At 35.4% G+C, this 25,869-nt stretch overlaps 1 protein-coding gene across 4 annotated transcripts in view; it reads right to left on the bottom strand.

The window, feature by feature from the left end:
- CEP170 (centrosomal protein 170kDa) overlaps positions 1-25,869 on the bottom strand; it is a 71,375-nt gene that overhangs the window by 14,301 nt on the left and 31,205 nt on the right. For 3 of the 4 annotated variants that reach the window (XM_009868612.1, XM_009868613.1, XM_009868615.1), the window contains 4 exons: positions 18,982-19,131; positions 12,710-12,833; positions 7,714-9,543; positions 1,644-1,875 (listed from right to left, as the gene is read on the bottom strand). In XM_009868612.1, coding sequence (XP_009866914.1) covers positions 1,644-1,875; positions 7,714-9,543; positions 12,710-12,833; positions 18,982-19,131 — 2,336 coding nt within the window. The remainder of the gene's footprint in view (positions 1-1,643; positions 1,876-7,713; positions 9,544-12,709; positions 12,834-18,981; positions 19,132-25,869) is intronic. The other variant, XM_009868616.1, reaches the window with a different exon arrangement.

Below are 25,869 nucleotides of genomic sequence, written 5' to 3'. Positions count from 1 at the left end.
TGTGTGAAATGTCTGTATATAATCACAAATTTGGCAACACTGATTTGAGCCTTTCATCACTTCTACTGGAAATAAAGAAGCTGAAAAAGGTAGGTTAAGTATACAGCCTTCAAAAACAAATTTAAATCTCTTGCCTAAACGAAGAAAGTAATAAGAAGCCCAATAAAAAAATAAACCAACCCTGCAAATCTAACGATCAAATAAGTTTAGACTGAATTGTCAATTACTTCTAGTGTCAATCTATCCTAGATGAGCAAAATGTATCAAGAAGTTTCACTGAATTTTTTTTTCAGCAGCACTTTTTATAAGGATGAAGTAATACACTATAGTCATCTTCAATTCTTTCCCCCATATACGCATATTCTTCCCTATATAGAATCATAGAATGTGTTGGGCTGGAAGGGACCTTTAAAGGTCATCTAGTCCAACCTCCCTGCAGTGAGCAGGGACATCTTGAACTAAATCAGCTTGCTCAGAGCTTCATCAAGCCTGACCTTGAGTGTCTCCCGGGATGGGGCCTCCACCATCTCACTGGGCAACCTGTGCCAGTGTCTCACCACCCCCATATTAAAGAATTTCTTCCTAATGTCTAATTTAAATCTACCCTGCTCTAGTTTGAAAACATTGCTCCTCATCCTATCACTACACATCTGTTCTAAATTTACATGTTTTAGGAAGATGCATTTATTTCATGATTTATCAAGATGCTATCAGGCTCCCTTTATGTATTTTTCCTTTGCACAGACCACACTAGGAAAAAATGTTGAAAAATATTACCAAGAAGAGGAAACAAAACAGTCAATCATACTAAGCAAACCAAAATGCTCCACATCTGTGAGACCACAGTGTTAAGATTAATTTTAAAAGGAAAACACTTTTCTTGTTTAGGCTTCCAAATTCAGTTCTATGAAAAGATTCAGAATCTGAACACTGCCAGCTAACATTTATATACTTACACAGTTTTATTTATTTATTGCATGCTATTTGAAGTTTTCACTGCCTGGGTTTTGCATGGTATGGGAATAATTGGTTACCAGAATGGAAAACTGACTACCTTTTCCTAGGTTCATTTGAAACAGTGTGCTATTATCAATAATAGACGAATAGCGATACTTATCTCAGGGACTTGTAATGAAATAAATTACTTTTTGATGAATACATATGAATTACATCAGAAAATACCTAACATTAAGTAATGTCTAGATAACTCAACAATTAAAATGAGAACATCACCTCTTACATTCCCAAAATCACTTTTTTCTGCCTCTGTCACCTAATCATTGGCCTGAAATTTTACCTCAACATGAATGTAAAGGTAATACTTCAGACTCAGAAAATACACCATTATTACAGAAAGTACCTCCACAAGTCCTGTTAATGCAACTAGAAGTTCATATTCTGGGATCTAGTTACCATAAATGTGAAATTACTTTAATTTTCCATTAGAAAGAGATGCGCTGGTAACATGCGTGTTCTATCTTAGTAGTCTCTCATAAGACAAATTTTAAATTATCCATTCAGTTACTGAATGAAAACAGTACGTAAAGTGACACAGAAAATCCATTAGCTCTCTTTCTCCTACATATCTATACTGGGTGGGGTACAGATCCTCGTTGTTTTAGAGGTACTCCTTTAAAACTAACCTTGCTATTTCTTCTCGGTGAGCAGTCCAGTCACAAATGTAGTCTTCCTGTTCCTTTATTCTGTGCTTGAATGTATTGCTACTTATTGCTGCCCCAGTGCTCTGCAGTCGCGTGGTTTTCAGGGCTGGAGAGGTACGTAGACGGGTATGTTTAGGGGAATTACGGTTTGATCCGAATTCATCTTCTGAGGTGGAAGCATAATCTGTAGGAAAGCGCCTCCATCTTGCACTTACTAAATCAGTTTAATTATTAAAAAAGAATTATTATTGCGTTTTTAGTAAGAAAATACAAGATTATTTCAGTAAAATCACAAAAATTCACCACTCTTAATTATCAATCCCCAGACACCTCATAAAGACTTATTAACTACATCATATAAAGAAAGCTAAAAAATTTGTGTTAAAAAATAAATATTAATAAAAACATAAAATGGATGCTCTTTGTGTAATGATGAGTGAAATAAGAACTAAAAGCTGGTAATTGTATATGAGTTCAAGCAAACTGTATTACAAAACAAGGGCCAAATTCATTAACATTTAAGTATATAGTCAGATTGCAGTTTTTCTGCAGATTTCTTCCCAAGTTTCATTCAAGATTTATGCAATATACAAAAAAATGAAGGTATGTGAAGGAAGGATGGAGCTGGCACCAAGCCTGAAATGCATGCTTACACAGGGAAAGCATAAAAATCCTAGATGATGCATTATGTATGCAACACAGAAAAAACATGTTAAAAGTAACACTATGTTATAAAATTAGCTGTATATCTACAAAAAGAGCAGCCTCAGAGCAAAAAGCATATATTCTCATATACAGAAAATAAAGCATACACAGCCATGTTGCTGAAGACAGCCCGAAAATATAAGAGAACTGAAACTAAGCAGGAGGCTTTTGTCCCCATATGAATTACTAAAGTCTAGAAAACGCATTTCAGATATGCTAGCCTTAAACATCTCCATTAGGAAAGAGGTATCACTAAGTCAAAATGAATGCTCATCATGACAACTTATCAAATTCTTGCAGAGTGTTTAGTCCCCCAAACTCACTGACATTCATGAGGCTTGATTAACCATTGCAGAGATTTTTAAAAGTGTGTGATCACCTCTTTGTAATTAAAAAGTAAATCAAGTATGTTGGTTTTTGTATAAGAAAGTGTACAAGATAAGTGTACAAAAAAATAATGATTTCTCCTGAAACAGTTAAAAAACCATTAAAAATGAAGCATACATTGAGATGAATTTAAGAAACAAATAATGAAAGCAATTTTTAGATGAGAAAAGGTTTGTGTGATGCTCTCATAGATTAGATTATGCAGAGTATGACATTGGTGTACAAGCTTACATCCCTTCCCTCATGCAACGTGTTCTTAATTGATGAAAACAAAAAAAAATATACGTATGTACTCTTTTCAGGTTTGAATGTGGACTTCAAATCACGTCCAGTTCTACTTTTTTTTAAATATTCTAACTTTATTGAAGAAAATAAAAACGTCTCTCCAGTCACTTACTGTTCTCTTTTTAGCAGATTCAAACTCATTTTGATCTTAGGAAAGTAGAATGCAAGCAGAAAAAGCACATTTCCCCACCAACAGCATGCAAAGAATATGTGACCGAAGTCTGAAGAGCTTCATGAGCTGGGTCCATATTAGTAATTTTATTAAATTCTTTGTCCCAGTTCAAATTATATGCATCAAAATAAATATAAAACCAATATTAAAATCTCTCAAGTGATTTAGTCCAGCAACTCAGCACTGTACAATGAGCATATGTAATCATACATTTAAAAACTAAAAACTGAATGAGAAGTGAAATATCAGAAACAGATTTGATTTCTAGTACTCTACCACTGTAAGTTTCAACATCAGGATCTGGGTCTGAGAGAAGCTTGGATTTCTCTGTGTACAAAATAGTGTTTTATCATGTTAACGTGTATTAAAACATTCAGAGTAGAAGCATTTGCTTAAGTAAAATGTACTGATGAGATTAGGCTTAGGTCCTCTTTTCCACACACATGCTTTAGGAAGATTCTTAATTATCCATTCAATCCAAACCACTGAAATTTGTAAAAGCTTAAAACATTTCAGAGATACTAACTGAAATTACATCAGTAATAGCTGTCTACATAGTACCATAAAGCCCTCTATATTAAATTTAAGGCCTTAAATTGTTGTTTATTTATATATATTCTCAACGGATTTCTCAATGATATGGGGAAAAAAGCTATTGGAGGCTTATCAGTAAAAATCTCGAAGTTTTATGATTCATGACAAACAATATCCAAGCATGTTTCCCATTAAGCTAGATATACATTTGTATATATATGCTTTTAATACTAATTATAAATTATGCAGCCCCAAAATGCCATTGTAGTTTATGCAGATTTCTGAAAGCTATTGTGCAATTAGTCATCTCAGAAACCAAAGACTAAATATCAGTAGTGATAACTAGAAAATCACCCAAAACCCAGGGAAAAATAAGCAGCAGACAAACCTCATCTGGTGACTACTCTAAGAGAAGTATAATGTGTTGACAACACCTTAAGCTGGCAAGTTTGATGATTTGTACACTATAATCTCAGTTTTAAGATCTGAGAACAGACTTTATTAAGCATATCCCTTATAAAATACTCGCATTGATGCATTTCCTTTTCAAGGTTCATTCACTTCAAAGATCTGGATATTTGGTGTTCAGTAGCACAATTATGCTAAAGTAAGTTAGTATGGGTTATTTTCTCTCCACACTGAAAGTGTTTTTTTTTTTGTGTGGGTTTGTTTTGGTTTTTTTTTTTCCCCCCAGAGATACTTCAACAGCTTTGATCAACCTATCTGTTACTTATTTGCAATGACTGCTAGGTCAGCAGGCCAGCAGAGCTGCCAAATGAAACTTGCTCCAGGTCTCTCTGTTCTGACTCAATGCACTGACACTTCCGTATTTGGTCTAATCCTGTTGTTCCTTTTCCCAATACATAGCTTCTTCTGTAATATCTTCAATTTTCTCCACAATTGTGAAAAAAAGTCTTCAGTGTTCTCTGTTTTTATTGATCACACTTTACTGTTTGCTGATTCAGTGCCTTGATTAAATCTTTTATTGCTCGTGCTATAAAATTACTAATTGTCTTACATATCTTCCACAGTGCTGTCAGCTACCAAGCCTCCTACCACAGAAACACCCTGGTAATTACTTTAATGCTGGTAATTCTCATCCAAGATGTTCCATTTATCTGCTTGCCCTTTCATTTAAAAGTAAGCAATACTTATCAAGGCTTAGAAAAGATTCTTCAAATTACAGACTTGCTGACAGCTCTGACAATTTTAGTGCTATTAAGTTGCAATTCATCCATATGAAGTACAGGGCAATAAAAAAATCCAGTGACTACATCTTTGGGGTTTTTTTTTCCCCTCCCTTTTATAGGCATATAATATGTTGCAAGATTCAAAAAGGATTTGGGAAATGTGGAAATAATTGTCTCTTTAGTAGACTGGATGTAGCGAAGCAAGATTTTGTTGCCAGTGTTTAGTAAGCTGCATGTTATCTGAACCCTGATGAGAAGACTCATGGAACATTTTTAATACTTCGATAGCAACCAGTCCTCTGGCAAAACAAAAACCACAACCAAATCCTATGCTGGTAATGCACAGTCAGTTTTCAGTCTTTCTAGGTCCACGGAGAAAAGAAAATACATCACTGTTATGCCTTGATTAAAAGTACCTGAAGTAAAACACATTCAAACAGTTCAGGCACTTCTGTCAGGTACTTAAATAGTAATTTCCAAAATTGTTAAAACTGTTGACTTTTCTAGAAAAAAAAATTAAATTCAGCAGTTATGCGCTTTGGATCAAAAAGCTTCTGCTATGTTCCCATAGTAACACATTCTATTCAAAAATGTTTTAAATATAATTATCTCAGAGTAAAATAATAAATACTATTATTAATAACTTGATGTGTTGGGCAGTTATTAGCATGATTTTATAAGATCCTAATGGAAAAATGCAGATGCACTGAGTGGTGGCTTATATATAATAGCAGATATACATATATATATATATATATATACACACACTCCTAGTTATACTAGAAGATTCTACTACTTTCAAAGAAATTCAGATTTTCCTAACGTATACTCTGAATAGTTCAGTAAAAAAAAAAAACAGCCAATCAACAATAATCTTAATGATACAGACAAAATATGGAACTCCAAATTCTAAACAGGAGTAATAGTATTCTTTACTTATAGTGTAACAAGATTTGACTGATTTAATAAGCCATGATTTTGTTTTGAAACTATCTGCTTTATGAAAAGATGGCACCATTTCTGTCTTGAAAACAGAACATTTTATACAAGCTACAGTAAATTCTGACCATGTAACGCAGGTAAATGAAATGAACAATAAACAAAGATGACCATGGCAGAGGAAGAGACTGGCAAGTGAAAGATACACCCACTCCCCTGAACGGAAGCAGTAAACCACTTCAATCCAGCAATCTGGGAACAGTTTAGGAAGCCTGCAATAGTTCACATGGACATGGAACTCAAAATTCATACACGGTTTCGTGAAAAACATAAGAAGTGACAAGTAACATCTGGGGTTTACCTTTTCAAAACCAGCATTATGAAAATGTGAGCTATTCACAGTGTTAATTATAGTAAACATATAGAAGTAGTCTTGACTGACACTCTGACCCAAATGTTGCCAACTTTTCAGGCTGAACACATCAATTTAAAATGTTGATTAACAATGAAAACATGTTACTTTTCCAATGATATCTTACAATGAAAGACTTTTTCCCTCAAATTTCACCTTTTTTATATCTTTGTAGACGTGTGATAATATTAACAGGTTCAACTTCATAGTTCAGTGAACACCTCATTTGTATTTCTGCAGAAATTTCTATTCAGTTAATAAATGACACAGCCAAAAGATACCTGTCTGGGGAATAAAGACTGCTAAGAATCCTAAGAAGGTCCATTTATGATGAACAAGAAATAAAAGGGCAGTAGTACTTCGGGTAATATAAGTATCACAGATATTTATAACAAATCTGAATGTGAAGCAGTAATCTCAGTAGGAGCACACAACACTGGAAGCTCTTTTTCTTAGTGGATTAGCTTCAAATAAGGTCAAGCTGTTACTACAACAATTCAAAAAGCAAGAGAACATCAGTTTTAGATATTGATTCCACATCAAAATTCACTTATTTAGAGTTACCACATTTTAATTTTAGTTGATTTTAACACTGCTGTTGGGAAAAAAACTAGCAGCCTTTCACACTGCCTGCACTTACAAGTGTTGTTTACTTCTAACAGAATAGTAGGTTAAAATTTAAGAACTGTATGGATTTTTCCTAATATAATATTATAGTAAAGGAACTACCAATCAAAAGACGATTAACATGATCTGGAAATTGTGATAAAATCATAAATTGTCATGATTTAGTACAGAGAACAGAAACTACTCCAAAGTAAGGTAAACATTTTAATAGAAAGGATTTAACTTCATGTTATTTATTTTGTTAGTATTTGTGTTTAATTTTTCCATTTGTTACTTCATTGTCATTCTTATCAAACAAATCCCACTTTTGTAGTACTGGAAGCTAATCTTAAATTATAAATATAATTATCCTACAGAGGCTCTGGGTATACCTCAAGGAACACTTGCTATTCCAACATATTTACAAGCCTACCTTACAAATAAATACTGTAACTTCTTTGTAGTAAAAAGTACTTCTATTACTATGACTTGAGCAAAGCAATCTCTGCTCTGGTTTTGTACTAATGCAAATCAGTGCTACCACATCTGAATGTCTCAATGCAATTCTTTGTTACTGATTTAAATAAAAAAAAATAATCCAAAGAGTTAAAGGACTTCAATTTCTTGTCTTTATGATTTTACGTGAGAAACATCCACAAATCCTGCCAAGGCAGCCTCTTACTCTAATGAGAAAATCTGCATTAATTAAGGCTCAACAGATGTTACATAAGAACTGTTCCTTAACAGAAAAAAAAAAAAAAAAGTTCCACATACGAAAAACATCTAGTACTGTATAAGACTAGTTCAAATAATCTCACATACCTGAGGGAGAATTATGAGCTGAAGCCAAAGATTTGGATTTTGAATCTGAAAGTCGAGAAATGCTATTGGCTCGAGTTCTAGCAGAAACTTTACTACTATCTCCCACTGATATTAACCTTGCACCACTTCTGATAATAGCTTCTGGTGTACGAGATGAGGCAGTGCTTCTCGTTATTGTTGCTTCAGAATCACTGCGTGCTGACAAAGAGCCAAGTCGAGTTCTGCGAGGTTGAGCAAGTAAGTCTATTCTGGAAATACTTCTCCTCCCCGACGGAGGTTTTGACGTAGAGCTTGTAGTGGACACTTCAGAAGCCACTGAAGCCTTATCAGCATCAGCAAGCTCGCTGTCTGAGGCTTCCCCAAGCCGTGCTCTGCGCAAGAGAGAAGTCCTTGTAGGACGAGGTCTTGGAAGGGTGGTAGATTTACTAGATTGCCCAAGTGTAACAGGAGAGGTTTTTGATTTAGCTGACTTTCCTTCTATCTTGGAATGTAAAAGTTCATCTGCTGAGGCAAAAGGAACTCTTCCATGTGATTTGCCAGAGTACGTTTCCTGGTCAGAAGATAAGATATCAGAAATGGCAGAATGAGGTACACTAGATGTTTGGTCATCATCTGTCAAATCTACTGATGGTTGTCTCATTCTTCCACTGGATTGCACAGTTTTGCGAGCATCAGCTCTAGACCCACCATCTGAAGACCGACTTTTAGTTTTCTTTTCCATCTTTTCTCTGGCACTTGTTGCAGAAGATTTTAAAACATCTTTTGAAGGGGAACCAGAGGAACATCTATCTTTATATAAAGTTGTAAAGCTCTTTCGCTTCTGCGTGGATTTTCTTTCAGTGTCACCAGTAACAAGACTGATTGTGCTGGCTGTATCTACATCTGATTCTGGTGATATGGAATTATCTCTGTTATAGCTAGGAGTATCAGGACCTTCATCAGTTTTATTTTCTTCACGCAGTTTAGCTTCAAGGAAAGCCATTACAGCTTCTGTGTCTTTTAAAATGAGCGTGGTATCTAGACTAGAATCAGTGTCCACTGAATCACTTCTGTCACGTATCCTGTTTGCAGATGCTAAAGGGGCAGCAGATCCACTTTGCTTATTGATGTGAGGAATAAGTTCTATAGGTATATTTGTGCTAGGCTTATCTATAGTAAAGCTACCTTGCCTCACTAATGGTTTTGAAGATTCCTTTTTTTCTCCTCCAGATGCTTTAGGACTTTGTCCTTTAAGAGTTTCCTCATTTTTTCTTCTTCTTCCCTCACTCTGCACCAACTTAACTTCTGCTTTATTTGCAACATGCCCAGCTGCTTTGTCTTGATTATCTAAAATTTTAGGTGACACAGCAATCTCCTCCCTACCTTTCTCAACCTGGTTTGCAGCAGGTTTTGTAGAGGATAGTTTGGTGGGTGCCCAGTGTCCTTGCTCCTTTCTTTCTTGTTGTTGAATTTTTGCTAAAGCTTGTTTCACTACAGAAGTTTCTCTGCCAGTTTCTACTCTCTCTTTACTGGAAGCGCTGGGGAAGGAAAAAACTTTGTCTCCAGTAGCTTTGGGCGAAAGACCATTCATTGTTCTGCTTGACTTAGCTATACTTTTGCTGTCAGCATCTGAGGCACGAGCTGGAGTTTCTTTCTCCTGAAGTTCAGTGTCTTGCTTTTCACCTATTTCTGATCTCTGCTGAGATGCAGTTCTTGCTTTTGAGCTTTCATTCACTTTCTCCTCTTTGGGAAGCTGTGGAAGTGTCCTCCTCTTTCGCTCACCTTGGCTGGTCACAGAAGCAGCTGAACCAGCGCTTCTAACAGAAATACCAGACTCACTGATGTCTGTGTCTAAAAATGAAAAAGAAGAAACGGTCTGAGAAGTCATCTAATAGCAAGGTAAACAGAACCATTAAACATGTAAGACTTGCGTAACACTAATAAAGCAACATAAACCAGAACTGAAGTCATTAGTACACCCCTCTAATCTATGGCAGGATCAACTATACTTAGACAAATGTATGTCTAAAAACATTTTAAAAGTTCTTAAAAGTCTCAGCTGATGGAGATTTAACTATCCCTATAAGCTATCTGGGTAGATAACTCTTAAAATAACTTTCTTACTCTAATGTGAGCTGAACTTTCTACAGTTCAGCCCATTACTGCTTGTCCTATTCTCATTAGGCATCATTTCCTCTTTTCAGAAAAGACTGGAAACACACACAGAGTGGAAACTCTGTTTGTGAATTACATTAACCACTGTCAAACAATAATAAGATGTACATCACAGAATCACAGAATGTTAGGGATTAGAAGGGACCTCCAAAGATCATCTAGTCCAACCTCCCTGCAAAGCAGGATCACCTACAGGAGGTGACACAGGACCATATTCACACAGTTTTTGAATGTCTCCAGAGAAGGAGACTCCACAACCTCCCTGGGCAGCCTGTGCCAGTGCTCTGTCACCCTCACAGGGAAAAAGTTCTTCCTAATGTTTTTGTGAAACCTTCTATGCTCCAGCTTGCACCCATTGCCCCTTGTCCTATCACTGGACATCACAGAGAAGAGCCTGGCTCCGTCCTTGTGACACTCTCTCTTTATATATTTATAAACATTTATGAGGTCACCCCTCAGCTTCCTCTTCTCCAAGCTAAAGAGAATCAGCTCCTTCAGCCTTTCCTCATAGGGGAGATGTTCCACTCCCTTCATCATCTCTGTGGCTCTACGCTGGACTCTCTCAAGCAGTTCCCTGTCCTTCTTGATCTGAAAGGCCCAGAACTAGACAGGTTATTCACTTCACTGTTGCAATACATTTTTTAATAAAACATGAACAAAATTGCAATCTAACATGATTTAGAACAGGTAATCTCCTGATTACAGGGAGAATATATATAAAAAAAATATTTCTGTATTACTAGAAGTAGAATGTTAAGAGTGTCATACAAAAGAACAGTTTATTCTACCCAATTCAAAGCGCTGATACAGAGCATACATCTATGAAAGTAATGTTTAAATGGCTGCAATAGAATTACTGCCATGAATAATTTCTGGTTTATTACAGGGATGTGATTAGTACAGTACAAGCTATCTTCCAAAAATGTACTTCCTAAAACTAGCATAATCCAGGAAAAGGGAAGGAGTCATCTCAGGAGCAGAGTAAGAGTGCAAAGAAAGAACTACATCCTTTTCTCCTGCTCTGCAACAAATTAGCAGAATTTCTTCCCAAACGTATAATCTTGGCTGTGATTAAACAGTCGCTTTTCGTATCTTGGATTAACTACTACCTTGCTGACACTCTCGTGACTGTATATTGAGAAATGGAACACTTTACGAACATTTACATCATTCTTGCAGAGGGACTATGGTATTTTTTCCTGCTTCATTGTAGTTTCAATAAATACGTTTCATAATATGGGCTAGGATTGCTTTCGTATAAACAGGAAAAGTTTTCATAGACACAAGAATTTGAGCTACTCCCTGAAGATATGCTCTTCCTGAAATGAAACTCTTTTAGTCAGCTGTGTACACTGGGACTATATATATAAATATAAAGTTTTTATGCTCTCACAGTAGGCTAAAATAGGCACACAACAAATCACTGTTATATCAGCCCACCATCCCTACAGGGAGTGGAACGTATGTCCTACACTCTTAAAAGCATTCAGCACCAGATTTTGAGCTACTGAATAGAGTAAGATCCCTCCTCCTTCCTATTTGCCTGTTCCATAGCTCAATGTTTTGTCTCACCAAGGGGCTACAGCCTCTCACTGTGAGACCTCCCCTCAAGGAGAAGTCTGCAGTGCTGGGAGACATTCTTTCAGCAGTACTGAAAAACCCTACTCATGAACAAAGAACTTGCTATAGTTCCGAAAGCAAAAAGAATGCTTTTAACCCAAACAAGACACTGTAGTACAGAAATACACAGAAAGCATAAAAAGCATCAAAAGAATGCAGTACTGCTGCTAAAGCACTTCCACAAAATTCTTAGTGGATATAGAATATTCTTTAGACAGAAAAATATGGTCATCTTGTGAACTGTTGCAAGGAATAATTGATGCCGAATATTCCCATTTTAGAAGCCAAATTTTTTCCCCCCCACAGCGATGACTGTGCCCTCCTTGCCCATTTAACAAACACAGCAGTTATTCTGTCAGAAACAAGTCTTTCTTACTCAGAGATAATATGGATTGCTCTATGAATTTCTCTGACTTTGAATGTTTGGATACAAAATAATTCTTTTTGGAAGTTCATTTGCAAGTTGTTGCAATATATCGTGACATACTTACACACCTCCCTCAATTTACTTTTCACCAGAACTATAAACAACTGCTCTGCATACCCTGTTGGGAATTTTCAATCAAGGCCTGCAACAAACATTATTTGTTTCAGGAATATAAACTGGAGTATAGGGCATCCTTCTCTGCAAGAATTCTCTAAGCACTTATTTGAATATCAACAATCATACTATATGCACACAATTGTATGTATCTGCCACTTTCTACCTCAGCTCACCAATCAGTCTTCTCTCTTTGTACACTTCTGATGAAGAATGTAAAATGACTTTTTTTGTATAATCTGTGTTACAACGCTGATTGGAGAAGCATGAGGCATCTCAGAAAATCTAAGCAAGGTTTACTAATTCCTGACCTATTTTTCTTGGAAATTATGCAAAAATTTGAGATTTAATGAAAATCAGTATGACGGCTATCTGTTAATATTTACTTCTCTCAGGCACACTTATCAGAGCAAATCTTTTATACATACTCAGTCAAGTAACTTGCTTTATGGTGAATTTGTCTTTAGTAGAGAATGGCATTCTTCTGCCATGCCTGGCAACACTACTGCTGAGCTCAATTTTATGCAGTTTCTCCTCACGAGACAAAAGAATTTCAGGTGAAGAGGAGGTAGTAAGAGGAAGAAAGCTGCTTATGTAAGTACATAATCATTCTTTTATCCCTTTCATAGGTTTCCTCAGCAAAAAAAAAAAAAAAATAACAACAAGAACAGCTTTTAATACCATTTTCTAATGGAGCAGGAACAGATGACTCCAATCTGTCATCTTGGTCGTGACGTGTGTGATTAGCAGCCAGACTGGCCCACTGTGATACCCAGCGTTTACTTCCAGGGGCAGTGGAACCTTCCTAAGGGTGAAAAAAAGCAGAAGAAAAATTACAACTCTTTGATAAAAGGCATGTCCTCTTTCCCCATTTTTCCTGAAAGGATATGTCAGGTGCTATTTTCCTGGAGGAAGCTGAAAAGGGAGTTTACCTCAATAAATTTCAGAAGTATCTGCTATAGAATGGCAAACAAACAAGTTCTACAGTGTTGTAGAATCAGTACAGAATAAACAGCATTTCCTAATGCAGTGAACTTTTAAATAGAACAAATCTATCAGAATGGGGTAGTTTTAAAACCAGGTTATTTCAGTCGTCAGCTCAGGAGAGCAGAAAAAAATTTAGTATAGGGGTGTATGTCCTCAAAAATTAAAAATGTGCTTCAGGAAGACAAGAAAGTGTCATTTTACCAGTTTAGAAGACCTTCTTGTCCAGAAGAAATACTGTATCTACTTCATTACAGAAAGATTACTTTAAGAACTGAAAGAGTAAGATGGCTTATGATGAAAAGGAAGATCAGATTATTTGTTTGGCCTAAACAGAAAAAGAAGCAAACATTACTTTTAAACCATCCTACTGGGTAACAGTGAAGTCAACGTAATCAGTATCTGATAATTTTTTGCATCTGACCTAGAAAGGACATTAATTTACTTTCTTGAAACATTGAACATTTTTAAAATGCAAGAAAAGGTAAATATAAAATTAAACCATCTTCTTGTGTTGTTACAGCATCTTAAGATTGTGATATTTCTTTCTTTTCCAAATCAGATTTCTAAATATAATGCAAGATTACTGTTTTACCCAATACATTATAGTCTCTCTTGCTCACACCTCCAAAAAACCAGACAGCAGGCAACTGCAATTACACGTATATGTGCATATGTGTACACTCAGACCTGGGCTGTACAGGATCAAAGGCTTTATGGAAATTTACATAGTCTAACTTATTGGACTGAAAAGACAAAGCACTGCAAGTACCAGAAGTCATTGACTACAGTTCCAAAGCAGTTACATAACCACAGGCAAAACAAATGAAAAATCACAACTAAAGATCAACAAAAGAGATGTGAAGGACACAGAGATACCAGAAGCTTGATTAATAAGGAAATCTGTAGGAGTTATTTCAAAGTTAAATTGAAGCTCTGCTGCATGTTCAAATCTTGGCACTTCTACACTAAATGCTGACTTCTGGCTAATGTCCTGGCCACTCTAGGATTCCAGTCTTTGACCAGGAACAAACTGAATAATAATCTTAAAAAATTTATTTAGCAGAAATGGAACAGTGTCATCTAGTGCATGCTGACTTTGATCAAATTAAAAGTTATGACATTTGAGATTACTTGAATTTATGATCTTGAATTTCTCCCGATTAAATGAATGATCCTAATTAGTTCAAACAAGTGCAATGTCAAAAATCTGGTTTAGAATCATATTAATGTAGCTAAGTCAGAGATGCATCAAATTGTTTGTGTGAACTATTATGCAAATTTCCACATTGTGAATGTTTCTTGGAATCAAAATGTTACAAAATTCAACTCTAATAACAGCAGAGGAAGTCAATTCAATGTCTGTGTTATTTATGGGCATTTCTGAACACAATGCAAGGAAAAGGGTGCCAGAAAGTGTATTACAACCATCCCCCAAACGTGTGCAGCATTTATGCACTGACAACTACTGAAAAAGCCTCATTTTTCTTTCATGTCTCTAAACTTCTCTTTGTCTATTTCCTGTCTGTACTAACGAACTTTAATAGAACAACTAATTACAGACAAACCCAAATATGATAGAAATCCTATTATCTTTGCTACAGAAAACTCTAACTAGTTTCTTGAGTACCACCTAATCAATTCCAGAGTATGTATTGGAAATCTGAATTCCACTTTACAACACAGTAATATATTAAGACTTTGCAGTTTAACTGTAGTAAAGCAACACAAATTACTTTTCTCTGAAAGTAATTACACTGCCAAAAAAAGTTTTCTACATAGCAGTGAATGTAAATATTTGTTTTGCCAACTCTCCATATGTATGAGCACAAACAACAAATCTTTGAAAAGCAGTTTCTTTTGATAGTTTAAGCACATGTGAAAGGTTTATAAAACACATGTTTAAACAGTTACCTTTAGTTATCCTAATATTCTTCCTGTAATCCATATAAATTTGCATCTTACAGACTCTCCAGTAAGCAAGCCTTTAAATCTTCTCCTGAATATAGAAAGGAATTTCCTAGTCTTTCAGAAAAGCTGGGTTTACACACTAGCCTTTTAAGTGAGCATTAAATCTGCTTCCCCTTATGTTTATTGTATATACAAACTAAATTGGAGTAACAGATCTTAGAAAAATGTATTAATGCATTGATGTGGACTTACTAGTCAGCCTGAAGATTTAGAGCTTCAGGTTCTACATCTGAAAAAAACCCATGGCACACACTTGATAGCATCTCCAATACTTGACATTTCAGAACAGGAAAATATCTTTTAAAAAAGAGGTATTGCGACAAGCTGAATATAAATTAGAGCCTTTTCAGACACATACTCCAGTTTCCTCAAGCCCTAAGAATTGTATTATGCCATTCATTCGTAAACTGAAGTTCTCTCTTGAAAGCAGTTCTTTCAGTTCCTCCCCATTCTACCTACTTCAGAACAATATTCCTTCTGCGGCGATGCTATTTTTTCATATTTCCATACTCACTTTATTTACAGCCAATGTCTTCGTATTTGTTCCTGGAACAATACTGACATTTATCTCAAATACTTCTTTCTCCTTGTTGCATTTACTCCACTTATACAGCAAAGCCCAGCAACTGTACCCATCTCAACTACAACTTTACTACGCTAAATGAATTGTATCAACCTCTATTCCCTTAATAATCTGAGTACATCTCTTTGTACCTTCTCTAGTTTTGTATTCACCCTTCTTAAGTCAGGACTGCAACAATTCTAGTGCCAGCATTTCAGAGGAAGTTTCACCAACACTTTCTACCATGGTGACAGCAGTGCCCTTTTCTACTGACAATACTTTTTCCAGGGTATCCAAAAGGCATATTTGCCTTTTCACAGTCATATGACACTGGTGACACAAACATCCTATGCTTCGGTATAGCATCTAAGTTCAAACAATAAGTATGTACCAAACTTCAGACTGAATAGCTTGCTCTAGAGAAGGAGAGGAAATTAGTGTAATTAGAGAGGACAAACAAAAGGATACATGGATTCGAAATGCACAAAGCAGTTCTCTTCTAAGAAGCAACACAGCAAATATTTACATGAATGAAGTTATTTAGTATTAAGAAAGTCAGCAGTATTATTTATTTTATCTCCAGCGAAGAAGACATGAAATGTGCATTCAAAACACGAAAAGGAATATTGTAGTCAATGGCACTGATGACCCTGCAGATGCAGAACCAGGTTTCTAACTGTGCTGCAGCCTTAAAAAAATTTAAAAGAAGAACCAACTCACTTACTGAACAAAAATCAGGTATGTCCTTAAAAGTCCACCAAAACCCATGTTGATAAACAGTGTACATTATCTAAAAACCGTGGTTAGCATAGACAACTGGCCACTGAAAACAAAATCAAAGCTGGATGCGTAAATCATAGCCCTAATGTCTGCAGTATTTTTATTAACCAAGCTCACATGGTAAGAATAAATAATAACAGCAGCAACAACAATATTCTCTTTGCTCTTTATCTTAAATTTTTGTTCTTAAATCACAATTAGTTCGCAAGTGGCAGCTTATATCACAGAAAATAAAAACATTTAAATACTTTAAATAGATGGATTCAGTACTTCTACTGCCTATCTGTAATCACAGGAACCAGAAACATAAGAACCAGAGCATGCAGGCTCAATTCAACCATCAGACACTACTCCCAAGTACCAAAGCCTGTCACACCAAAGGAATAGTTAAGAATTTCTTTGTAAGAAAATCAGCTTTAGATCCTTTCCAAGCATATCATTCACAGTACTTCACAAACCCTGCAAAAGTTAAGATACCTTAAGTTGAGAATAATTTTTCAACGCCCAAATTGTTTTTGTAAAATCTTCCTAATTTCCCACGCTATCTTTTCAATCTCCTTTACTTGAATTCTCTTAAATTTTTATTCTCTGCTTTATCTATGTCAATCATGCTCTGAATTCACCTCACTCTTCTAAATCATCTACAGATACTACTGTGACGGGCAGTTGGAACAAGGTCCACTCACAATCTGAGTGGAAGCCTGGAACACAGAGCTACCCTGAGGTTACCTGACTATTTAGCCAAGATTTTCAATAAGCTTTACAGACTTATGATCTGCAGCTCAGTAATGCAGTAAGACTTCCAAAAACCACAAGCAGAAAATTGGTATATAATTACAACACGATACTCACATACTTTACAGATCAAACACATTTGCCTCTCCCTTTCTAATGATAAAATAAATTGAGGGGTAATAAGACTTTTGATATTGCACTCTTCTCTCAATAGTTATCTTCATGATAGTTTTCTCATCATGGTAGTACAAAACACACCTCTGTGTTTCTGAACTAGCTTCTCTTACTTCTACATATATATCAACCAACTTCTACTTTTAACTTTATCTGGCAAGCTTTTTTCCATCTTCATCTATCCTCATATGCTAATTTCTGCTATATCCAGCATTGCTTATGTCAGTTTTGTTCCTTTACCTACTGAACAATTTTTATTTTTCCCTTATCATGCCTTGTAATGACCTTGTAAATTCAGACTATGTCAAATAACCCATTTGTACATGAAGACCTTTTTATTTAGCAAAGCATCAAAAAGATATTCTTGTAATTCAACTTAAATCAACATGAGTTTTAATATGCCATTCCCAGGATTCTCAAACCTGCCATATGATTGCAAAGGTCTCAGTCTCCTAAAAATCAAACTGTTATTTGCAAAATATGATACCCGAAATGCTCAATTACATTCATAAACCAAATCTTAGTCTTCTGCTGCTTGTGAAACTATAGAAGTGGAAAAATATCCATACTTCTAACTGACAGGGCACAAAAGAGCTGAATGCTAGAAAAGGCATGAAAAAGAACAGAGAGAAAGGCTGTGTTTAGAGTCATGCAAAGAAGTAAGGTGAAAGGCAGAGTTTGTCAAGTTTTTCCACATGATATGCCTATACTGTATGGTAATAATTTACTCAAAGCAGTAACCTTAGAGAAACTATTCAAAGATACTAATCTAGATACAGTAACATACTTAGTGTAGGAAGAATGCACAGCAGCTAAAATATAACCATGACAAAGTACACCTTCTCTAGAACAAAGGGATTTCTAGGTACTAAAAACAATGTATTTTCATGGCAGGCAAAGTTGTACTTCAACTTATTGATATATTCCAGAAAATTTGCTTGTAAGTTTGTTGATTTACAGGATTGTACTCCAGAAACAGTTTACCATGGCAAGCAGAAGTGGTGTGCTTCATTACTGTTACTAGACTAATTCTGCTTCATTGTGAACGCATTCTGTTCCAAACACATTTCAAATTACAGTTTATCCACCACAGCGATATCAGAATGTCTCCCACGATTTCAATACAAAATACAATTTAAATCTAGCTTGTGTGCACATTCTGAGTCATATATAAGAGCAGGTATATTCCTTAGTCTATTCTTTCACCAACTGATTAAATTATACTGCTCCTGAGGAAATTAATGCAAGTGACTTCTTATGAACGACATCTCACGTTGAGAACTCAAACTGTGAAGGTAAAAACCTGAAGTCCTCCAGCTTTGGCAAAAAGTTTGAAATATATTATCCACCCTTCTAAGATTCTATGAATTTTTTTTCCTTGCTTTGGGCTATAAAACATAATCAGCTTTTCCTCAGTTCTGCTGCATAACTTACAAAAAGCATATACTGTGCAAAAGTATGCTGCAAAAATAATGTTGCAAGGAAGCTCCTGCTACATTTCTAACACATCCATGTTAGAGCACATAGAAAGGTAGCAAAGTTTAAAACACCTTCACAATGTAACCTGATTGTCTCTGACAGAGAAGTTTTGATAATGCAATAAAGGCCTAAGAAAAATAAAATACTTGTAGTTCTGAGCTAATGTTTTCTAGGCAAGGTTTTGCTTGGTGTTTAACACTTACTGGTCAGTTATTAGTGCTCTCACTTATTGGAAGAAAAAAGAAGACCGTCAAAAATTAAATTCTACCTCTGTGTCAAGAAATCCAGTTGTACTCAGTGGTCTTTTTTCTTCCAGTACTATTGTAGTAGAATTTATAGCCCAATCTTTTACTAAATCTTTCTGGTTCTCGTTGATAACAGGCCTATTATAATCCTGGCTGTCATCCACTCCAAATACCTGAAAATGAAACAAATCATTACATACATTAAACCAATACCATCCAGATAAAATGTTCAATGTTAATGGATGGATGGTGGCATGCTGGATAGTGAGTTTAAATCAGTTTTGCTGGATTATGCTTATCAGTTATCTTTGAGAAAATACAAGAAACATCTACACCAATTAAGAAAAGAGCAGAAATCTATTGTGAAAATTCAAGGAACTGCAGGTTAGAATGGTCAGATATGAAAAAAAAAAAATGGCACTTTGATGAAAGAAACAGAAGGTAAAGGCAAAAATCGTTAGGAAAGACATTTTACAGTCCATTTCCCAATTACGGAAAAAAACCCAGTAACTGGCAACACCAAATTTTCAGATTATTGCTATTATCTAGTGAAAACAAGAAATACAAATGTTAACACCTGCTACTTATATGCTTATTGAATAATTTCTCTAATACAAACAAAATTTCAGTTTTTCATTTGTTAGAGACTTAGCAGATGTTGGAAGTCCACCAGGTCTCAAAAACCAGGTAGACTAATCTCATTCAAGACGTGACTTGGCGTAGTTGTTCTATTACACTGTTTCCTACTGATGCTTATATTAATTCCTTCTGCTTATAACAGAATATCTTCCCACGACATTTAAAAACCATTCCTTAGAGAAAAATACTAGAAAAATGTTATTACCATGGCAAACTAGTAATAAGACCTTAAGCAGGATAGCCAGCATATTGTCTTTCAAACTCCTCATGAGTCATATATACTAATGAATATTAATTGCTTTCAGAATTGGTGTATACTTCAAGAGAATATTTTGTATCTTAAAAACAAATAATTTATAAAACCTCTAAATTTCTGCCTAAGAAATAAATTCACTACTTGACTATTAAGGACTTGGACATTGTTTGGGAAACATCCCACATACATAAAAAATTGGCTGCTAAAAAGAAAATGTTAACATCAAAAATTGTTTTGTCTTTGAGAAAGACAAGGAAAAGGAAAGAAGGAAATTACCTTCACAGATGTTATCCTCCTGTAAAAAAATACTACTAGTGCAAAAGAGAAAAAGATATACAGAATTATTTTTTCCCAGAAACAGTTCTGTAATTCGGTTTTGCACAGCAAATCTAGAGGACTTAGGGGGTTTATTAGAACTCTCAAGAAGGAGAGTATGTAGAATGGATTCACCACTAGATGGCCACAAAACATAATATTTTTTGGTGTCTGAGAGACAACAAAGAAAAAATCCAAACAACCAGTCACCCTGTCATTCAACTCCTGCCGCACTCTTCTGATGTCCAGAAAGATGTTGTTACAGCATTTATACATATTTAACTGAGGAAGCTCTTTCAAATGTATTGGATTTGCATTTTGCTTTCATGCAAAAAGTCTGCTTTTCTGCAATTCAAAAATTCAGGCAATGCTCCTCAGTTTTCAATTAATACATAAATCATGTCTAGATACACTTATGCACCAGTTACTTAAGAGTCTTTAACAAAAAAAGTGTGATATAACTTAGGTTTTTTCCTTTAATGACATATTTTTGATTTGTACAGTTTTAGCAATTTCTGAAGATAGAAAACCAGTTATCAACCACTGCTCTGAACACATCACTATTGTGTAGTCACTTTTTTCCGTGTTTAATGTAGTTCCATTGACTACAGAGTTTTACATGAAAGAAAATTGTGATTTCACTGCATAAGCTCCTGAAGGAAAATGGAATTCAATACTTTCATATCTAATCAGGACTACAGAAGTAAATTGCTGCCTGTATATTACCTCATATATCTGGTTACACATTCATATACCATGTCAGATTTCTTCACTATTATCACAAACAACAGCATCTAAGGCTTTTTATTTAAGTCCTACCCTTCCCAGTACTGAAGTCCCATTTAAGCAAATTTCTTCTATTAATGAAATGACTGCAAACCCGTTTGAATATTTTTTTTTTAAGGTAATATGAGTAGCAATAAGATCCAAGTGATAGATTTATCTCCTAATATCAGTCCCTTTTTATGCATAGTGGGGACATCATAGGCCAGAAAAGATAAGCAAATATTTGGGGATACTTATTATTAGAAAGAAAAGGAAAGCATCTTTTTCAACAAACACATATTTTTGCACTGCACATTCATTCTACACCCAGGAGCACTGGTATGTGCATGTCTAACTTTCACTGCCATATAACTATAAAATTCCTCATCTCAGCAAGAAAGAGATTCACACAGGCGTGATACAGCCCAAAGACTAAATTTAAGAGCTGAGATATACAAAAACCCTTTGAAAATAAGGCCATTAATACATAATCAAAAATTTAAATACAAAAACTATGCAAAATATAAATCAACCTGTTTAGTACAAAATTTAGATCACTCACTCACCTGTCATACATTTGCAGAAAATGAGTACTATCAGAATTTCAGGATTAACCGAGCCAGTTAAACTGTTCATCAAATAACGAGAATATACCATCAATGGAAACAACCATGAAATAACCTGAAGGTTTCTGCTGGAAATAATCTCTTTACTATTTAGAAAAATGAAATTTGCACTTACTGGGTTGCTATGACAAGGGGTGTGTGCAAACAGCAGGCTGTTGTGATTTATGACTGAATGGATAGAGACTTGTATCTTTCTACAAGGACTGAATGACATTCTTCAAGGCTTCCAATTCTTCAGACATTTCTGTTCTTTAAATACATTCACGATTTCAAAGTCATTTAAGGGAAGTCTAGGAGATAACTAAACCAAACTAAAAAAATCCTGAGGAAACGCTGATGACGCCCACTGCTGCATCTCTTACCTACTTAAAGACTGGAGTTTCTGTAAAGCTTGTGTTTGTCAGAAGCTGCAGCTACAGCCTTAAATAAAAGTAATCACTACACATACTTTGATTAACCATGTTCTGGGGAATAAAATGATTGTCAGATTCCATGATACAGATTTGGAGATGGTGAGCTGTTTGAATAATTATGTTTGAATAATTAGAAGGCAGCCTTTTTTTGTGGTTTTATTTTTGATAAAGGAGGTAAAGGGAATCTATGCATTCAATTATAACTTCAAGAACTTTGCTATCTCAAATGACGCATATCCAGCACAGCTGCCAATGAAAAATGAAGTTTCCTAAGTCTAAATAAAGACTTTCACAAAATCATTATCTTGCATTTTTGGAGAGAGAATCTTGGGAATAGAGAGTAATATGCTTATTTTTTAATTTAGGTTGCTTCATGTATCATGAAGAAAACAAAAAAATGTTATTTTTTAAAGAAACCAAACAGACAGTAATATTGTTTTTTTAAACAGATGTCATTTCAAAATGAAACTACCAAAGAAAGAAACTTCCAAGCAAACAGCTACTTAAAAAGCAATCATTCTGCAAGGTTAAAGTTTTCAGACCTGCTATGCCTTTTTATCATTTATTTTAATGAAATTACATTTTAACAGAAAGACTAGATTATTTCATCCTGAATGCTTCAAGTTTCATACAGTTACCAAAGAAACACAACCCAGGAAAACAATTTTCACAGAACCCCTAAAATCTGAATCACAGGGAAAAATCTAGGTGCTGCACCGATCTGCTTCATTACGTGGGGACCCGCGGGGTCCCTGTCACACAGCTGTAATGGTGGAACTGTCAGAAACATTGTATAAACTCTGATGGTTGTGTTTAAATATAAATACTTTGTTGTTCTGAAGCACGAAACAATTCCTATGGCAAATCAGGCCATTTTGAATGGCAAGAGAATGACAACATCACTGTAAAAAGTCAAGCCTCGTTTATGAAATGTAATCAACATTTTGTTTAACCTGCAAGCCAAGCCAGTTGCCCTCTTAAGCAAATGCATTAACAGGTGATAGAATTGCAGAATGTTAGTCACACTGCATCCAGTTTTGGTCTCCTTGATACATGACAGACATTGTTTAGCCGAAGGGAGCTCAGCAGAGACCACTACGATGGTCAAGGCTGGAACACTTTCCCTGTGGGGAGAGTCTGGAGAAGCTGGGCTTGATCCCTTTGGAGACGGGAAGGCTTTGGGTGTGGCCAACAGCAGACATGCAGCACCTATGGGGAGCACATCAGGATGACAGCCAGGCTCTTCACAGCAGTGCATGGCAGGAGGACAAGGGATAACTTGCATAAATTGCAACAAGAGAGGCTCATGCAGGACATAAAGTTAAGCTTTTTCACTCTGAGGACAGCCACGTAAGAAGGTTCCATAGTCTCTGTCCTTGTAGGGTGTTAAGATCCAAATGGATAAAGTCCTGGGCAACCTGCCTGACCTCAAAGCTGACCCTGCTTTGAGCAGGGGGTTGGACTAGAGACCTCCTAAGTTCTTTTCCACCCTATGTGATCCCATGATCCTTAATAACAATGATCGTCGATAACAACATCTCAAGTCAGCCTTGTAGCTCAGAGTCAGTTCTGAGAAAGTCCAAAGGAAAATCCAGTAATTTCTCAACTGCAGAACTGCGAACACTATGGTTGACGTATAATGAAGTCTGCTAAACCAGCAGGGGAAAAGGGACTTCCTGATGCATACTTCTCAATTTCAGAGCAATAAATGCTAAGCTCTCCAAAGACCCCTGTATGATAATTCATTTACATTCTGTGGCTCCACCAGTAAAACAGAAGGACAGAATGGGAGGCTAAAAATACAGCAAGTCCCAAAGCATCACGCTGTTACTTGCTAGAATGCGTACTCACCCTGAAAAGTACAAAGTACAAAATAACTGAATGCAAAACAACTGTACGTTGAGGCAGATATTAATAAATCTCATCACTTCATCTCAGTAACAGTTTGTCCAATATTGTAACTGAGAATATAACTTCATCTACATGAAACAGTGATTTGAAAAATTATTTAGCCACTAACAAGAGTTAATAAAATCTGTGTAACACAATATAAGCAAGACGCATTCACTGCAAGAAGTACTGGTGTATTTTTGGAGACGGCACAAGTTACATGACCAGGTCCAAGCACATGCCTTTTCCTTTTCTGCAAGGGCTAATTTTGTGGAAAGCAGAATAATCTGTTTTGGCAGGCCATACACATTTCTCTATGAAAACAGCTCATGACTCAGAACACACCTGTTTGTCAGCATAGCTGAAACACAGCTTTAACACAAGCCAGTATTAGCAATTAGAACTTGGTCTTGTTCATTCTCGCCTGTCCCCTGCCCCCCAATAGAGGAATTAATACCTTTTGTGCCACAGATGAACTATACTAGAGGTCAGTATAACGACATTAGGATTAATTATCAAAAATTATTATTCTTCAAAATCACAGAAGCCATTTTTCTTTATTGATATATGCTAGACCTTCTTGAAACTAAATAAACACTGGTCAGAAAAATAAATGGCAACAGGAACTATTTTTTCTGAATCAAAAGGAAGAAAATAGGTTAGCTAAAAAAAAGAAGGCACCAACTCCCACTTGATGTTCTCCTCATGTGCTTTTTATAAACTTTAAAGTTCTTGAGTAATAAAAGACAAGTTGTATTTTGTTAACATGTCTTTCAAAGATCCTAACACTGGGACTTTAAATTTTAAATAGTTTAGAATTAATGTTCTGAAATTAAATGGTTTATGAAGATCACACTACAGTTCTTCTACAATATTTTAATTACTCAGTACTTAATGTCAACAGAACTAGCTTCTCATTTAAATTATTACTGAAGATACTGGCATCAACAGAACGCCTGTTCTAACATACGTTATTTGATATAAAAATGAATGAAGGTGTTTGTTAAGAGCGTCAGAAACTTTTCTTCTACGGTTCTGCATACATACATGCTACATAAAGCATTAGAAAGCATTTCTATGAGCACTTACCCAAACTAGGAGCATAAATTTTATTCAAAATACAAATCTGAAGACTTCTAATTTTAGAATTCTGAGTTTCTAAAGTTTCCCAATAATGTTACTGCTGTAGCCTTAACATAAAGAATATGCAGCAATTACTAATAATACTAATAAGATTGACAAAAACTCAAACAAATCAATATAGATTCTAGCTGCAATTCAGAAACCTATAACTAGAACTTATCCATTTACTTTTAGTTTACAAATACTATCATATTTGAATAATTTTACTTTTGTTCTTCGTAATAACAGTTACAACCATGATCTGGAAATGTATCTGAAAATGATGATAATTTAAATGCTATTAATTTCAGTGCAGACAATCTATATACAAGGAGAAGAAAAAACTCAAATACAAAAAGTATGTAAATTCAAAGAAGAGCTGTTAGAAAGGCAAATTAAATTAAAGCAGAGGTAAGGGACAAGAGGCTGTACTGTACAACACATTAAAGACAGGACCATAGCAAATTAAAACATGGATTGAGTGATTAAATTTGAAATATTGTATCTACCATTGTAAAGTGATTATAATGGCAATTAAGTTTCCTATCTTTTTAGGGACAGGAAGATGATGAGTATGTGATTTTCAGGGAAATCAAAGAGAAGTAGATTTCAGAAACTGAGCTGTAAATTGATACAGTCAGACCAGCAAGAAAGATAGGAAAAAGAGAGGGAAGAGATACAAATTCAGAAACACAAGCAGGACTTGGAGACAATTTGGAGGTAGTAAGCAAGAAGGAAGTGTAAATAATCCACACTCAGAGCATGCTTGATTAATGAGAAGAGAGGATTTGAGAGAACAAGGGAAGAGGTTTCAGATCCGTATCACAGATCACCTTGGCAATGCTGCGCTAGCGTTCAGACTGAGCTCCTTCTAATTCTTCCAAA

Source organism: Apaloderma vittatum, unplaced genomic scaffold (genome assembly GCF_000703405.1).
Source record: "Apaloderma vittatum isolate BGI_N311 unplaced genomic scaffold, ASM70340v1 scaffold294, whole genome shotgun sequence".
NCBI lineage: Eukaryota > Metazoa > Chordata > Aves > Trogoniformes > Trogonidae > Apaloderma > Apaloderma vittatum.
The sequence above is the reverse complement of the archived record's forward strand: the minus strand, read 5'-3'. Positions and strand labels throughout refer to the sequence as shown.